This window comes from Gymnoscopelus braueri (assembly GCF_963280865.1).
Source record: "Gymnoscopelus braueri genome assembly, chromosome: 22".
Taxonomy (NCBI): Eukaryota; Metazoa; Chordata; class Actinopteri; order Myctophiformes; family Myctophidae; genus Gymnoscopelus; species Gymnoscopelus braueri.
Genome location: NC_137624.1, coordinates 20,756,086 through 20,774,530, shown reverse-complemented (window position 1 = coordinate 20,774,530; position 18,445 = coordinate 20,756,086). Strand labels below are relative to the sequence as shown.

The following is an 18,445-nucleotide window of genomic DNA, read 5'->3' as shown; positions in this document are numbered from 1 at the left end:
TTTGGAAGAGTTGGAGTTTTAGATATGTATTTGGCCGTGGACCCCCATCTCAAAGTGTTTTGTTCCAGGGACCCCCCTCCCCCCCAGAAGCAAAGATTTGAGTAAATAATGTTGGCTTAAAAAAAATTCGTAAATTTTCAAGATTTTTCAAAAATAGCAGATATACAAGCTCATAGCGCGGCTATGAGCTTGTATATCTGCTATTTAGAATAGCCAAGAAATCTAAAAAATTACACAGATGCGTTCCCGGTCTTAATGGATTAATGAGTGCACATACTTTAGTCAAAAGTGCTGTATGTGATATTTTGTTAAAAGGTTGACTATATTCTGAGAGCTTTAACCTATATTCCCTTATCATTGCTGCAGTGTTTCTTCAGTACCAAGGGTCTCTCCAGCTCTTTAGTAAACGGAAAATATGTTTTCAGGTCAGTACGCCAATTTAAATCCCATCTGGAGAGAACACTCGTCCAAAAAAAGGAAGTGATGGAACAAAAACACAATAAAATATAAGCCGATGAATAGGTTCTCTCACCTGATTGGATGAAATTGTTGTGTAAAGACTGGAGAGATGGTGAGACCCCTGTTGTAAACACTCTACATTATATAGAGCTACTTAACACTTATTTTAACAACAACAAAGAAATCACTTACAGCGCCTTTAAAAATGGTTGTGGGACTATAATCGTGAGTTGTGGGTTTATACTGTAGGTTTACTGTATTTACATGATAGATGTTTAACCCATTAGGACCGGGAAAGCATCTGTCATTTTAGATTTGATATCTTATACTTTTAAAAGAAAAAAATTATCTCGATTCTACAGGACTTCTTTTAAAGCGATCAGGGATCGACCGTACTGGAAATAAATATTCTATGATTTTTCAAAGGTTAGTGAAAACTCTGGCAGTGGCTTAGAAAACGATGTTTTAATTCTGTCAGTCAAAAAGAACATTTACCTCAAATCTTTGTTTCTGGGGATTCTATATATATTTTTTTTAAACGTATGTTGCAATAATATCAGTGGTTCTCAAACTTTTTCATGTGAAGGACACCCAAGATAACATGTATTTGGTCGTGGAACCCCCAAAAATATCAAATATACAAGCTCACGCACTATGAGCTAGTATATCTTCTATTTTTGAATAGCCGAAGTATAAGATAATGGTTAAAGTGGTTGCACAGATGCGTTCCCGGTCTTAATGGGTTAATTGAGGGGAGACACACGCCACCCAACACAACCCCCCCCTCACCCCCCCCCCTCGTTGCCATGCTTACCTGGCAACGATCCGTATCCGGGAGTGGCGGCGCTGACGAAGGCTCCTCTGGCGAGGGCGGCCCGCTGGCCTCTTCCTCTGGCCACCTGGGCTGCTACCGCTGAGGCGGCTGCTGCCGCCGCCAGCGCTCCTTTGGTCTGGACACACACATAGGGCTGGCACCATTACACAAATTTTAGTTGACGATTAATGGTCACACTGATAATTGCCATTAACAATTTGATTGTGTGTTTTGGCATTGAACATTGGAACGTAATGAATTGAAAAAAATACATTTCTGTTTGCCTCGTAATAAAGAAATGCACAGGGCAGATATGACAAACAACTGAATATACAAAGAAATTACATAATTAAAAAACATAGCGGAAATAGCTGATCTACAAGCTTACAACGCGTTGTAAGGGCATTAATGTACGAATAAAAAAAAAATTACATGGAGATATGCGATATGCACGTCACACACGCTTTCGGGCAGAAACCTTGAATCTCCATAATTCTCCACTTTTTTATTGTAAATGAAATTATCGTCAAGAGTGTCGCACAAAAGTAGCGAAAATAGCTGTACAAGCTATGATCTACAAAAAGATTTGACATTGAAAGTGTATGATGTTGTTTCTGTGTTTTTTTAATAATAAATATTGAACCAATGAAGGGTATTAATAAGAGCTTGTGACTAAATCCATTGAACACAGGCTAATATTTTTTCCATTTCCTGTAACTGTTTTGGACATACAACAAGGTTTCCAAACGACAGCGATGATACATGTGTACGTAACTATGTATAAATATGTACAAACACACAAAAAAAAACTTTCAATTGAACCAAAATGTCTTTAAGAAGACATCACTTTATATTGATCTAATCTGATACCCAAAGTACACAGCTTTATTGACAAGGTTAAAAGATACCGGACTGGTAATCTGATAACTGTCAAGGCCACCACAGATTACTCTCCTGCTGAACACAGAGTTTATTGATTGCCAATTGGAAACAATATTGACAAAAGTGATCTGCCAACATTTGGAGGGGCAGTATTGATTACAAACGTGACAAGGAAACAATCACTTGTCTAGTATGGATTGTGAAAGGCTTGACATTGACCCAGAGTTATTATAGTTAACTAAAACTAAAGGAATAACGAAAACTAACCCTAACTGAAATTGAAGTAAAAACGAGGCTTTATTGTGTGCTTACAGAGCTAACTAAAACTAACAAAAATAATAATAATAGAGAACATTTTCTTAGTTTTAGTCTTTGTCGAAAATAGCAAAAACAGCAGATCTATAAGCTCAAAATGCAACATGTTGTGAGCTGGTAGGTTGGCTATTTTAGCTATTTCTCTGACCACTGACTAATCTATATTACTAAAAGCTGATTAAAAACTAAACTAAAACTAAGCCTTTTCAAAAGAAAATCCAAAAGTCCATCGTGAACCGGTCAACTGGGGCATGTGAAAGGAAATGCTCAGTAACAGAGACGTGAAACTGACTCTAATACTGGCACCAACGCAAGTAAACATTGTCCTCACCCTGTGATACTAGCTTCCTGTGCGTGTGGGTGTGTGTGTGTGTGTGTGTGTGTGTGTGTACCTGAGGGAGTATCTTCTTCTTCTTGTTGGCTGCTGCGTTGGGTCCAGAGAACAGCTTCTCCAGGGCAGCAAGTGCAGCACTGGCCTTCGCTACCTTCTTATTGGGGCCTGCCCCGCGGAACTTCTGTCCATCTACCTCCACCTGACACACAAAAAAAAAAAAAGATTTAGGGTTAAGCCAATTTTAGGCCCACTTTCTAATGTATTGAAAGGAATTAAATATTATTTTCGACAGCTAATTGTTGATGCCCTATTCTAATCACAAGCTCTAAATTCTAGATAGATAGACCAGATAATAAGAACACAGCAGGTACAGTATGAAAGATAAAGAGACACCACAGACAGAGTCACATTTGTCGTTAGTCCACAAAGAGTAAGTGTCACAAGAACAAGAGTCACATTGGTCATTCAACCACGGACCAACATTAGCATTAATGTTTCATGGCTGCCCAGTCCGTTGGTCTGCCGCATTGGAAGGATAAAATCTGCGTTCACAGCTGGTCCTCAGCCGCCCAACTATTTCCTTCTGGAGGGGGTCGGAGGGGCAGGTAGGTGCATACGCTGGGCAAACCGGGCAATTGCCCAGGGCGCCAAGTCCCTAGGGGCGCCACAGGGTGCCATGCCACCACAGGTGAAATAGATAGATGATAGATAGATAGATTTATTATTGCACTCGCTATGACGCCACAAGTTACTCAACAGACAGTCAGGAAAAAATAAGACAAAGCCACCACGTCAGAGTGTGTGTGTGTGTGTGTGCACGGCACGCTTGTCTGCAAGCGGACGCACGCTATCCCGCAAGCGGACGCACGCTATCCCCTGTGTGCATAACGGAGGAGAGGACAGAAAGACAGAACACATAACTTTGCCTTGCTTGCTTTTCGTGGTAAGTAGAACATTAGTTGCCGTTCAGAGGGCTGTCTCACAGTGATATGCGTGGTGTGTTTGCATCTGCCAGTGCGCAAACGCACAACGCTGAACGGGAGAGCCTTTTTTTTAATATCATTTCACCATACAGAGCCTACTCTCAGACAGAGTCTGACTGACCCATTTGCCCTAATTTCGATGTATGCGGATGGTGACAACGTTATAACCCGCTATGGTTCTCAATATTACAAACCGGCACTGCGTACCCCCCCCCCTTCCCTTCGCCATCCCCTCCACACTACCACACCTGTTTAGCACCAACGACAGAGCCAGTTTTCATCACTATAGCTTGTTCAGTCTGTTACTGTCCATTTCTTTTCTTTTTTTCTACTGATAAACCAACCATTATTCATCCATTAAGCCTGTATAGTGCTGACATTGTGTGCACAAGCACACAAGAAAATAACAAAATAAAACCAATGTATTTATCCATCAGTCAATAATAGGCCAGCCAGCCAGTGGGGTAGCCTATCAGTCAGTCAGTGAGTCAGCCAACCAGTCACTCAAGTCAATCAGTCTAGGGGAACAAGACAGCTTGTTTAGCTATGGCCTGCTGTCAGGCAGGCCTGCTAATCAATCAGCGGAGCAACGGAGCGGCCAGGCGCGACGGAAAACAACACACCCTGTAGAGAACAGGCCTGCTTGGGGAGCCAAGCTGACTGATTTACCTTACCACTGATCAGCTTTTTGGTTTGTGTGCGTGTGCGCGTGTGTGTGTGTGTGTGTGTGTGCCCATGTACGGTAAATGTGTGTGATGATGAGACATGCTCACATATACTACATTATCTGTTATCTTTATAGATCATACACAGTAAAGTCTGTTGTTACTTTAACTCTGAGAGACCATTTTTACACTCAAATTTAAGCTCAGGATTTACTGATTACATGTATGCAGTTATTTACTTTTTCCCCCTAATACATACATGTGTTTTATTAAGCTGTGTGTGTGTGTGTGTGTGTGTGTGTGTGTGTGTGTGTGTGTGTGTGTGTGTGTGTGTGTGTGTGTGTGTGTGTGTGTGTGTGTGTGTGTGTGTGTGTGTGTGTGTGTGTGTGTGTGTGTGTGTGTGTGTGTGTGGACCTTACTTCCATAACAAAGCGCTTGTCGTGACTGCCTCCGCTCTCAGAGATGAGCTCATACTTGAGCCCTCGTCTCTTCTCATTCAGCTCCATTACTGGGTTCTTTCCGCTTGCTGTCAGTATGGGACCCTGAGTTCTCACCTGAAGAAACACATAGGATGTTATAGGATTGTTCTTAAGACAGCACCTCATTAAACATTACACAGCCTCTCTCCCTCTCTTTAGATAGAGATATATCGTAATTCGTATTCGTAAATGAACACCCTACTTGATCATACAACAGCGTCACACATAAGTAGATCTGCTACTTTTGAATTTGAATCCTGAAAAGTAACAGTTTTGGACATTTTGGAGGTTTCCACCCGACAGAGACGATACACAATAAAGGATGAGATTGTCTACGGTTGCACAAAAAAAAATGCAAATTAGGTTTATTGGCAAAATTCACTTTCAGCAGCTCAACACAACTAACAAGTGGTTTCACCAAATTAGACATGAAACGCCACTTTCAATGTACTTAGTAGAGCACCCTGTTACTATGACCTGCTGCAAACTTGATGCATAGCAAGACACCCGTTTCTGGCATCGTTTCTGAGGATTCTTATCGTATTGCTCATGTGCAGTCACCCTCCCTCAGAACTAATATTCTTGGGTTTGCGTTTTGCAACCGCCTTCTTCAAATTCCACCAGAGATTCTCTATGGGGTTCAAGTCAGGAGACTGTCACGACCACTCTAGACTCTTTCAATATTCTTAAAGAGATAGTTCAGCCAAAAAAAATACATTCTTTTCTATCGATTAGTCACCCCATGGAGACTTGAATTCATGGATATTTTTTTTTTTTTTGTAAGTCAATAATTTTATGACCAGCGGACGGGTAGGCAGCGGTTCCGGTAGGAGACACAAAGGAGACTCTTTGTGTCTCCTACCGGAACTGCTGCCGGTCATCAAATTATTGGCTTAACTAAAAAGTCCATGAATTCAAGTCTCCATGGGGTGACTAATCGATAAAAAAAAAAAAAAATCAGGGTGAACTATCCCTTTAAGAATAATGGAAGAGTCTAGAGTGGTCGTTATTATCCTGAATAAACAAATTAAGTCTGAATGTCTGCGCGTGTGTGTGTGTGTTTCTGTTCCCACCTCCAGTGTGTTGGAGCTATCTGTGGAGTGTGTTGGGTTATTGCTAGCAGGTGTAGAGGTTTCACTCTTTCCCTCGCCATCTGACTTCTCATCTGAACTCATGGGGTCCAGGTCTGAGTCAAAACCCGTAGGGTAACCCATCGCCTGGAGCACCTGGAGGAGGAGGACAGAGGAGAGGGTTTGGGGCAGGAGTTTAATTGATTGATGGATGTTTTTATTGACCAAAAAGATGCATGACCATATCGTTGGGCAGAAACCTTGGTTCTCCATATTCTACTTTAAAAAATTGCCTGGTAAAAGTAGTCTAATTTGACTAGATAAAATGTAGCAACAAACAAGTGCTGAATTCAAAACACCACATTCTCTGCAAAGAGTGGTTGTTGCACATTTCAGCGAGCACAACACCACTAGCAGCTCTTTGATGATGCTCCAGTTGTCAGTTTTTGGACTCCTTGGTCTGAGGAGAATGTTTAATAGCTGTGTCGGTTGCTGCTGATTTGTGCCAAGCCAACTTGACTTTGAACAGCTTACATTTGATTGATTTATTTTTCTAATAGTTCCACATGGAACTATTACGTGCCAAGCTTTCCGTGTTTGTACTAGGCTATCATTAAATGCTGTATGTATGTATCTCTCTCTCACGAAAATTCATTTCTTCTCTTTTCTTTTTTTTTCTATGCCAATGTATTGTACTAAAATCTCCTTTCATTTTTGCTCGATCTGTAATTGGATGTTATGTGTACCCGTTTCATCTTGTATTGAGTACTAGTGTCTGCAGTGTTTTGTAGTTGTTTGTTATGTTTGTATGAGTGTATAACTTTTTGAAAAATTCAATACAAATATTTGAATAATAATCTCTCACGTTAAAGTGTGTCTGATATGCGTGTGTCTGTCTGTGTGTGTGAGTGAGTGTATAGCTGCACAGCATTGCAGACAGACAGACAGACAGACGGGAAAAGCGTAAAGACACAGAAAGACAGAAACATGGAGAGTAGAGGTAAGAGACAGAGATAGCTGGAGAATGGAGGGATGTATGGAAGGAGAAAGAGAGGGAGAGCCTTTTATGGTGTTGGAGAGGATAGTGGATTATCCGTGCTCTGAAGAACGTATTTGTTCAAAACCACTTTGGGATTACAAGGATTTGCCCACCTTCATGCGTACACACGCGCGCACACACACGCACACGGATCATGGACATTGCTACAGCTAGCCTAACATCATTACATTTCTTTGCCTTAGTCTGTCCATTCTGTGCGAGGCTACCTGTCTCTCTAGTATAACATGTCCATTCTGTGCGAGGCTACCTGTCTCTCTGGTATAACATGTCCATTCTGTGCAAGGCTACCTGTCTCTCTAGTATAACATGTCCATTCTGTGTGTGAGGCTACCTGTCTCTCTGGTATAACATGTCCATTCTGTGTGTGAGGCTATCTGTCTCTCTGGTATAACATGTCCATTCTGTGCGTGAGGCTACCTGACTCTCTGGTATAACATGTCCATCCTGTGTGAGGCTACCTGTCTCTCTGGTATAACATGTCCATCCTGTGTAAGACTACCTGTCTCTCTGGTATAACATGTCCATCCTGTGTGAGGCTACCTGTCTCTCTGGTATAACATGTCCATTCTGTGATTGAGGCTACGTGTCTCTCGGGTATAACATGTCCATTCTGTGTGTGAGGCTACTGTGTGTGAGGCTACCTGTCTCTCTGGTATAACATGTCCATTCTGTGTGAGGCTACCTGTCTCTCTGGTATAACATGTCCATCCTGTGTGAGGCTACCTGTCTCTCTGGTATAACATGTCCATTCTGTGTAAGACTACCTGTCTCTCTGGTATAACATGGCATGACTTTCACAACTAGATTATTCACTGAAACGTCCACCTCTGAATTTAATCACACAGCAAGAGAACCAGACACCTGCTTCTTGTTCATCCCTCGTTTATCTTCTTCTCATCCATCCATCTTTACCCCTCTCTACTTTTCTTCTCATCCCCTTCTCGTCTTCATCCCTCTCTCTCTCTCTCTCTTCCCTTTTCTTCACCATCCCTCTCTCTCTCCCCTTTTCTTCATCATCCCTCTCTCCTAGTTTCTTCTCATCCTCCCCCTCTTCTCCATCCCTCTATCTCTCCACCCCCTCCTCTTCTTCATCCTTCTCTCCATCTCTCTCTCTCCCCAAACCTCTCCTCCTCTTCTCATTGCTCACCATCCCTCCCCTCTTTTCTTCTTCATCCCTCTATCTCTCCACCCCATCCCCCCTCTCTCTCTCTCTTTTCTACCCATCCCTCTCCTCCTCACATCATTCCATCATCCACCAATCGTGGTCTTTCCCTGGTGTTCCTTACCTTGACGGCCACGTGGAGCTTGGCGGTCTTCTTGGAGGAGCCGGAGGCTTCGTAGACGGTTCCGTCCAGGTCCACGGACATGGTGAAGACCGGAGCGTGAACCGGGCCCGACTGGGACAGCAGGCGGTACTGCAGCCCCGGCCGGATCTGGTTCAACCGCATCAGGGCGTTCATGGGCTGGTTGGAGTCTATGGCTTTACTGTCTAGGACTGTTGTAGAGACAAAGCCGAAAGGGAAAAACCAGAACGGAGATAGGTTTACCGCCTACCCTCTATTCTTAGTAGAAAAACGACCTGAGTTGCAACTGCACTCGGATGGCTTTGTTCTGTCACACCAAATCTCTTTGCCAAAAATAGCAAGTCTACAAGTTCAAAATGCATCGCGTTGCGATGGGTTGTGAGCTTGTAGATCTGCTATTATGCTTAGCTCAGAATTGGGATGCTGGGGTTCAAGTGGTTAAGGAGCAGTGGTAGAAAGAACTACAGTACTGTAAGTACATTTACTCAAGTACTGTACTTAATTACTAATTTGAGGTATTTTATTTTACTTGAGTATTGAAATGTTGTTTTCTTTATACTTCCACTCCACTAGGGAGTAACTCATATTTGCAAAACATACATTAACCCATTAAAACCGGGAAAGCATGCGTTGGCTATTCAAAAATAGCAGATATACAAGCTCACAGCTATTTTTGAACATTTTTGAAATTCTTGAAAGTGTGAGAACTACTCATTTAGAAGGTATTTGTAGAATTGGCCTCAGATCTTAATGGGTTAACCACTTCGGCTTTTTTTTTGCAAAAGTAGCAGATCTACAAGCTCACGATGCAGCGTTGTGAGCTTGTAGATTGGCTATTCTTTATGAAAATGATCTTTATTTATATAGCACCTTTCATACTCAAAGTGCTTACCCAGAAAAGAAAGATACATTAAAATAAAATTAGTACATTATAAAAGGGGAAAATAACAATAAACGAAGCATAAAAACATATCAAATGAGCAGTAAACAAAAAAACACAAAAATAAACTGCAGGGGAACAAAAAAAGCTTAAGATCACGCTTAAAAGTATCTGAGAATGACTGGCAAAAAGTTTTTGAAAAAGTTACAAAAACTTTGGTACTTTATCTATATTTTGATGCCAATACTTTTGTACTTTCACTCAGTGGTTCTGAGACTTGTTGTGAGCTTGTAGATGAGATTTTTTTTGCCATTTGTCGTACAACAATGTACAGGGCTTAAGTAGTTAAAACCTTGTTGTGGCTGCACACTCATTAGAGCAGGTCTCTGTTTCTCTCAAGCTCCTGTGTCTTTCGATGGCTTCGCATTTGTTTTCCAATAGCTTAAATGTGTCCCTCTGCCCGTGCGACACCTCCCAGCAGGGACACAGAGCCTGGAGACGCTCAGGAGGCTTCAGGAAACATTGCCGGTCAATACTATTGATCCACCCCCGAGGCGCAGAGAGGAAGAGAAGGTGAGATAGAGATAGAGATACAGTACTAGTGAGAGAGAAGCTAATCTATGGCTGTGTGTCCACCAGAGCAGTTTCTTCCCAGGTAAAAAAAAACGGCAGGCGCTCGCCTAAAAACGCTTCCAAATGCCCGAGTTGAAAAGATATTTCATCTCTCGGCAAGCAGATAAAAACGCCACAAATGACCGCGCTGAACAAAATAGAATAGCAGAATAGTGCAGAGAAGCACGCCTCGTCGCGCTGCTGGAGGTTACAAAAAACACGGCGCTCCCGTTGTAAACATACGCTGTGCTCCCCTACCTTTCCTCACGTTCCGCTTCATCTTCTTAATGAGGTCTTTGTCATCCATCGCTCCGTCCTCGTATGGCCTCTTCAGACCTGAACCTGGGGAGAGAGAGAGGTTCAAGCTTGTGTTTTATTGTTACATATTGTGTACAGGCACATACTGTAAGGGTAAAACTTATTTTTGTTCGGCTTCCTTCAGACAATGCAGTAGAGAGAGACAGATAGACACACAGACAGAGAGACAAAGAGAGAGTCTGACAATCACTGGCTACTGTATAACCAGTACATATTCTATGACACATATAACTACAAAGCAGACAGACAGACAGACAGACAGACAGACAGACAGACAGATAGATACCTTCTTTGTCAGACCAAGGGTATTTCTGTGAGGGTTTACTTGAGGGAAGAGGCTCCATCTCCAACACCTTGTAGATTTGTCCGAACGCCATGAGTCTCAGAGCATGCTGTTGGAAACACGCACGCACACACAAATCGATGGTATGAAAACAACATCAAGCACAAAAACGCATATGTAAACAGTGACACACATTTGCTGTTGTTGCTTATAAACTTTATCACAGAAATTGTGTTTGTTGCCTATCCACAGAGCTGGATAGGCACACTCATATACAGAGAAAGTCAACCAGTAGGACATGCACTCATGTGAAGATTTATTTTTTAAACATGATAAATTGACCACTACGCATAATAGTACTTGGGTTAGTATGTAAAGTATATTTTGATGCCATTACTTTTGTACTTTTACTCAAGTACAGGACTTTTACTTGTAACATAGTATTTCTACATTGTGGTATTGCTACTTTCACTTAGTAAAAAATGTAACACTTCTTCCTAGCACTGCACATAAGGGAAGTAGAGTATCTCAGATATTCATAAGGCATGGTTTAGCTCTATGACAGAAGTTCTCTCTCTCTCTGTGTGTGTCCTATCTACTCTTGTATCTGACCCAGCACAATTACCCCTATTGACATTCCAACCTCGTTCTGCCTGCCTTCAAAGGAAACAGACAGCAGGATCCTCTATCTATGCCATGCCACTCAGTGAGTGTGTGTGTGTGTGTGTGTGTGTGTGCGTACAAGGATCACGGCGTGCACAGCCACGTGCACACACACACACACACACACGTTTGTATTACTATACTTGGGAGGACATCAACATGAATGCCTTTTATTTACTTTTTGCCATTTATAACCGTAACAGCAAAAAATAGATGCTCTACAAGGCTAGCTTTGTAGTAGTACTTTTTCCAACACTGGTCAGTCCCCAGTCAGTGTAGATAGGAGATAACAGTAATGTTTTTAACTATGTGAACCCTAGCGTCCTTATTCTTGGGCAAACTATTTGGCAAAAATAGCTGAATGAGCACGTTGATCGTCTATTTCCGGCAAAGATATTTAGTGTCGAACGAAAACAGGAGGAGGGCCTAGTATAGAGCCCCGGGGGACTCCAAGTATAGGGTTTAAGTGGTTAAGTGTAAATGTTTGTGAATGGGCACTTATGGACTGTAGGTAATGGTTTTGGTGTGCGTGTGCGTGTGCGTGTGCGTGTGTGTGTGTGTGTGGAACTCATAGCAAAGGACATATCAAAATATCATGCATCCTCAGTGAGAATGTACAAACATTCCCGGGTCATTCCATCCATGATTCATCTCTGTGATAACCCAGACATCTTTACATCTTTGACAGCTAACACCAGATGTTGCTGTGGTTGATGAAAGAGACCAGAGAAGTGTCTGACCCTAGCCTAGAGGAAGCTTTTATGACCACGATCATTAAATACCAGCCACTTCTACATACCATCTCAGAGCTAGGTTATACTATTAGACTGTTAGACTATTTGTTTTTATATTTGGCAGCCTAAGACATACCATGCCCAAAAAGGAGGCAAAAAGGCTGGCAAAGTAGTGTGCTGCAGCCACCACATATAGCGGAGACGCCGTTAGTTATACCCATAGAGTACTGAGTGACATGCTTATTGTATCATGAAGACATATGTGAATATAACCTTAAAGGGATAGTTCTATCGATTAGTCACCCCATGGAGACTTGAATTCATGGATTGATTTTAATTTTGTCACATTCCTAAGCCAATAATTTGATGACCAGCGGACCGGTAGGCAGCGGTTCCGGTAGGAGACACAAAGGAGACTCTTTGCGTCTCCTACCGAAACTGCTGCCGGTCATCAAATTATTGGCTTAGGAATGCGACAAAAACAAAAAAATATCCACGAATTCCAAGTCTCCATGGGGTGACTAATCCCTTTAATATTTGTCTCCTCGTATGGTCTCCTTTATGTGGACATGAATAAATTGTTAAAACATGTACCTACCTGTGCACTGAAGGTAATGGCCTCGGCCTGTTGGTCGGTCATGCTGGCTAACGTGTCTGTCGGCTCCTTCTCACAGGGGTCATGTAACCCTGGACCGCCTGGACACACACACACACACACACACACACACACACACAGGAGAAGACAACTTGAAAATGGATGATTCCGATCCGCAGCCAAAAACATACAATATCAATTTGGAGGTCCTGGACACGTAAACGGGTCTATTAATTCATACCTGGTAGTACTATGCCTGATGCCAGACATTCCATGACTCTACGCAGCGCCTCTCCAGCACCAAGCGGTCTGTTGCAGGTGGCGATGGCTTTCTCACAGATCAACTCTAGGGGCTACACACACACACACACACACACACACATAATATATATCGTCACTGTCAGGCAGAAACCTTGGGTGCGTTCGGATGTAACGCACTGGTCCAATAAAAAACCAATACGTGAGTGAGCATATCCGAACGCACCCTTTGTATCTCCATATTTAAACTTTTTTATGTTTAGTTTTTCATAAATGAACAACTTACTTTGTCATACAAGACTTATTTTTTATTTTGAAAATGAAAGTGGTTAAGTCGGTCTGTGGGTTTTATAAATATTTAGCCAATGAAAAGTATTAACATTCCATTTCCTGAAAAGTAACACTTTTGGTTTCCACCCGACAGCGACGATATACAGTAAACCTGCGCACAAACACAATAAATGGACCTCTGATCATTACTGCAGTAAATGCTATAGTGGTGCACTGGTTCTCAACATCGGGTTTAGGGACCACCAGGGGGGTCTAAATGGACAATTACAGGTCTGTAACTGAGAGGGTACAGTGCAAATGGAACCAAAATGGTCCCTTTGGTTCTATTTGTACACTCTCAGTGTTAAATTAACACTGAGAATTATTGTGTACAACATTTTATTTTGCACAATCTCACATTTACAGACCTGTCAGCGTCCATTTGGACCCCTCGGTGGTCCCCAGACCAGATGTTGAGAAACAGTGCTATAGTGTGATACATGACCACAGAGACATATAAAAAAGGCCATGTGACCAATAAAAGAAAGGCGGTAGGAAGACAGGCTGACAGACTGTCAACACAGGCAGAGACACTCACCCATCCCTTGAGAGGTTCCCAGACCGGGTGTCTATTGCACATGTCTCTGAGAATCCTGAGAACTATGACACACGACTTGAGCCCATTCACTCTGGCCTGAGAGATTGACATAGAGAGAGAGAGAGATTGACATAGAGAGAGACAGACAGAGAGAGAGAGAGAGAGAGAGAGAGACAGACAGACAGACAGACAGACAGACAGACAGACAGACAGACAGACAGACAGACAGACAGACAGACAGACAGACAGACAGACAGACAGACAGACAGACAGACAGACAGAAAGACAGACAGACAGACACAGAGAGAGAGATTGAAAGGGGAGGAAACAGAGATAGAGTAGAGAAAATAGGATAAGCATGGATGGAGAGGGGGAGGATAGAAGCAAATCAGCCCTGGAGAAATGGATATTTTATCTGTCCACGCTCCACGGTCATAATTAAGTGATGATTTACAACCTTTCTTTTTGTCTTTATAACCCACTTTTTTCTCTCTTTTTGTTGTTGAGCATTCCGAGTCTTTATCTAGCTTTCTATCAAAATGCCCACTATACTCTGAACTTGTCCATTGTAGATCAATACATTGTTGTCAGTAAGGTATGGGAGGGTATGGGGGAGGGGAGGAGGGGGGGGGGGGGGGTGTTGACATACATAGCAGGCAGGTTCTCATAATAGCCAAAAACAAAAAATGAAAGTGTCACCATTGCTCTTGTAGCCTTTCGATACGTCCGATACTTGTCAATGTATGTACAGTACTAAGTGAGCTGCAGGCTAATATAATGTTTCATATAACACATTATAGCAGGTTAAATGTGTGCAAGTGAAATGAAATCTTTTTCGACTTTTTTTCCCAGGCCCTGTGTAATACAGACTTTGCCATTTGTTTGCCTATTTTCAAATAGGCAAACGTTTGCCTATTTTCGCAGAATGTTCACCTATTATGACATGCCCAAAATTCGGGACAACAAGGTTTTAATGGTGGAACATCCCTTCACATTTAATAGTCACTGGACTATTAACGACTAGCACTAGAAATTGGGGCGGCTTTTAACCCATTGATACCTGGAACGCATCTGTGTCACTTTAGACGTCTTTTGGCTATTAAAAAATAGCAGATATACAAGCTCATAGCGCGACACCGAGTGCCGCGCTATGAGCTTGTAGATCTGCTATTTTTGAAAAAAATCTTGAAAAAAAAATCTTGAAAGAAAATGTTTTAGATTTTTTTTTTCAAAATGTTTCAAAATTTCAAAACTTTCAAAAAGCCTCAGGTCTTAATGGGTTAATCACAACCCACAAAACACAACATGGGCTATAAACAGCGCGGTGTATGCGTTCAGGCGTGTCGTCAGGCTACAATGAGCATAAGGCGGGAAGACAGGAAGTGTGTGGGCGCCGACCTGGAACCACTTGGCGTGTCGCAGCGCTGCCAGGGCCAACAGACATCTGTGTCTATCCAGCACCTCCCCCTCCTCCTCCTCAGACTCCACTCTCTGCGCAGCAGCACCCAACACTGCCACAAAACAATAACCCAATATAGAGAACGTAAAACACATACACACACAAACAAACAAACACACACATCTGTTCAGAGTGTGCGTGTATGTTTGAATTTGCGTGCGCACGCGCGTGTGTGTGTGTGCGTGCGTGCGTGTGAAAGTACGCAAGCACACAAGCATTGGCGTGTGGATGCACACGTACTTGCACACATACACACACACACACACACACGCATACATACATACATACATACTGTACATACAAGGTGCTTTTCATGCCATAAAGCTGTTCTTTCCCTTGTAGAGAGTGGAAACTCTCTACGTTTCACACATTTGAGGTGACTGGATTACACAGAGGTGTCGTTTTAAACAATGCTACAAGTCTATTATGTGTTAAGGATGCGGTCATAACAACATAATGCCAAACACACAAATTAACACAATGTGACAAGCTAGAGACAATAATACCATATTGTCGCTGTCAGGTGGAAACCTTGTATGTCCAAAACTGTTACTTTTCAGGAAACGGGGGGGAAAAAATAACCTGTGTTCCAATGTAGTTATTATTTATTATTTAGTCGCAAGCTCTTGTCAATACGTTTCAATGGTTAAATATTTATAAAACCCACAGACACACTTAACCACTTTAAAAAAAAAATAGCGGAAATAGTCGATCGACAAGCTCACAACATGTCACGATGCAACTCGTTGTGTGCTTGTAGATCGGCCATTTTCGCTACTTTTGCACGACACCGTTGTATGACTAAGTAGGTCATTAATTTAAGGCGGGAAAAAAAAAACACTTTTAAGTATGGAGATACAAGGTTTCTGCCCGACAGCGACAATATGTGCGATCAGTTTACACGTTGCCTTCGTAATTAATTTGGAAGCTTTATAACCAGTCCAGTCACTGTCAAATGTGTGGAAGGGAGAGAGTTTGGGATCACGAGGGAGGGGACAACTTTATGGGCTGGAGAGCGCCCAGACATACAACAAGCAAATACTTGAGGAGCGTTTGATTCGTCTTGTCCAGCACATCATGCAGGCAGGGGTGGAGTAGTAGTAGTTTGGAGAAGAGCTCATTTCATTGTGCAGGACAAGCTAAACCAAACTCACCTTACGTATTTGAAAAGGACATCATCATTTTTTTTCTTTTTATTGGTTTTTATTTTGACCCAGGTCTGCAACAGGCGAGAGTCAAAATAGGAAGTTTGCATTGTCTTTGGGATTACTTTAGGTGCACTTGATTTCATGGGGTCACTGACAAGAGCCAAGAAAATTATCCAAGCATCCTGCAAGGTACCCATGAGAGCAAAAATGTTGAATCAAGCGCTCCTAATGTAGGACTTGAAATGAAAAGAAAACCTGAGATAGTTTGACCCAGTCTGAGACAAACACAACAAGAAGGGTTCAAGGCGGGGTTCTGTTAGAGAGCATCGTGGTTGGTTGATATCAGAGGACGGCATTCTCATGTTTATACAATTAGCGTTTGATTTATTCTTCCCGACACACCGGGTTGGCGTTGGAGTTCACTTCACACACACTGAACCAATCCCTTTTTTATTTTTTTTATTCTTATTTTTTAAGCCGACCACCGGCACAAACTCTACGGTGTGCGAGGCAAGATGAATCAAGCACAGCTGTATATGAATGGTTGAAGTGCGGTTACATGGATAATTCAGAGAGGGGGTATAAGGAGCAGGACCTCCTAGAACTGACTTTAAAACCGTGATTATCAACTTTTTTTTAAATTTCAAGATTATGTCTAACCTCATGTACATACAGTAACTATTGCTATTTTATGCTATGTGTATGGATATTCCTTTGATCTTTCTTTGACATGCTTTCTATTCTGTTTTCTCCTTGCTCTCCCTCTCCATGTCCCCCCACTTTTTTTTTCTTTCCTGAAAACAACAAATGAGTTTACACAAAATCTAATTTCACCCACTTCTTTACACCTGTAAACCTGTGATTATATGACAATAAAATGTATTCTTAATTAGGCAATGGACCCCCATAACTATGAGAGTATACAAAGGTCTTAAGGAGTTACAGACCTGCAAGGGGTCCATTCGGTTCCTAACTATCAATAACTTAACGGGGGACCCCTGAAACCACCTCAAGAACCCCCCGAGGGTCCCTTTGAGAACCACAGAATTAAAACACACTGAAGAGACCTCTGCTTCCCTATGGAAACACCACCAGGTGGAGGTTCTTCTTCAGCTTACCACAAGTGACAGAAACCTCCTCCCTCAATAGGTACCGTATAAAGTGGAGGATGCCAAAATGTGTATGTAATGTGCATCCTACAGCGGTAGAGGAATGGGGACATTATTCTAGCTCACCTTACCTCTGAGCTCATCTGGCCATTATAATGATATAAGTCCTGTTCTCTGTCTGATTATCTCTGCCAGGCTGGCATGGAGAGTTATGTTTGGCTCATGGCTAACATGTGAGATTATTACGCACACAAGTGCACACCAGCACGCGCACACGCACCCACACGACTAACGGCTAAAGGGAATGAGAGGGGACAGGGTAAAGGAGCAGACATTATGCCCTGTTGGCCATAATGGGCTGAATTATTTCTGCGCTAGCAGAGCAGAGAGGTTCAGATTCCCACTTGTAAATTGTTGCTAATACAGTTAGCAGATTAGGGAAGCAGAATGGCCATATAATTTACCTTAATGAATAAATGAATTAATGTTTTCTCCTTTTTTACCACAGTGTTTTAGAGAAGTCATTGAAACCGCTCTGCTGACTACAGCACCTCATTCGCTGATGAATTTGAACGAGCCACAATTTCCTCCTTGTATTACTCCACTTTGCTGAATGAAGGCTTTCTGTGTCTGCACACGCTGTCTTCTATGAAGTGAGCGCTCAAATTATAAAAGCTTATGCAAAAATCTAGTAGAGATCATGCGTTCAATCAATTTATTGCATTGGATGAAAATTGGAAAATGAACTTTTATTGATGGTTTGAACTCTAAACTAAACGGAACTAGCAAAATGGCCTCATGGTGCCGCTACAATAGCCCACTTTGCCCACAAGAACGTAAGTCATGCAAAATAACATACGTTTTGCTGCTGCTCCTACGGATTTTGTCCAAAATTCGTACAAAATTGCTCCACGTGATCTCTGACTGGCCTGTTCCAACTACTTTATAATCTTTATGTCAGTTTGGACAGACATGGGGGTGTCTGTCATTTCCTTTCCCGGCCCTGTACAAATATAATTGACACCGGTCATTAATGATCAGCATCGTTTATCATAGCCCCCCCCCCCCTCCCCGGTGGCTTTTGAAACATGAGCACAATGCAAAGCAATGTCGTCATGTGCACCACACAGACAACAATGGAGCGGGGTAGGGC

At 42.3% G+C, this 18,445-nt stretch overlaps 1 protein-coding gene across 8 annotated transcripts in view; it reads right to left on the bottom strand.

Moving 5' to 3' along the window:
* The window catches only part of strbp (spermatid perinuclear RNA binding protein), a 130,298-nt gene that overhangs the window by 9,465 nt on the left and 102,388 nt on the right, over positions 1-18,445 (bottom strand). For 3 of the 8 annotated variants that reach the window (XM_080420052.1, XM_080420051.1, XM_080420053.1), the window contains exons 7-18: positions 14,975-15,087; positions 13,577-13,672; positions 12,692-12,803; positions 12,454-12,551; positions 10,462-10,567; positions 10,116-10,199; positions 8,348-8,556; positions 6,005-6,157; positions 4,872-5,006; positions 2,863-3,003; positions 1,274-1,427; positions 533-580 (exon numbers count right to left, since the gene is read on the bottom strand). In XM_080420052.1, coding sequence (XP_080276178.1) covers positions 533-580; positions 1,274-1,427; positions 2,863-3,003; positions 4,872-5,006; positions 6,005-6,157; positions 8,348-8,556; positions 10,116-10,199; positions 10,462-10,567; positions 12,454-12,551; positions 12,692-12,803; positions 13,577-13,672; positions 14,975-15,087 — 1,449 coding nt within the window. The remainder of the gene's footprint in view (positions 1-532; positions 581-1,273; positions 1,428-2,862; positions 3,004-4,871; positions 5,007-6,004; positions 6,158-8,347; positions 8,557-10,115; positions 10,200-10,461; positions 10,568-12,453; positions 12,552-12,691; positions 12,804-13,576; positions 13,673-14,974; positions 15,088-18,445) is intronic. The other 5 variants (XM_080420055.1, XM_080420056.1, XM_080420057.1 and 2 more) reach the window with 3 other exon arrangements.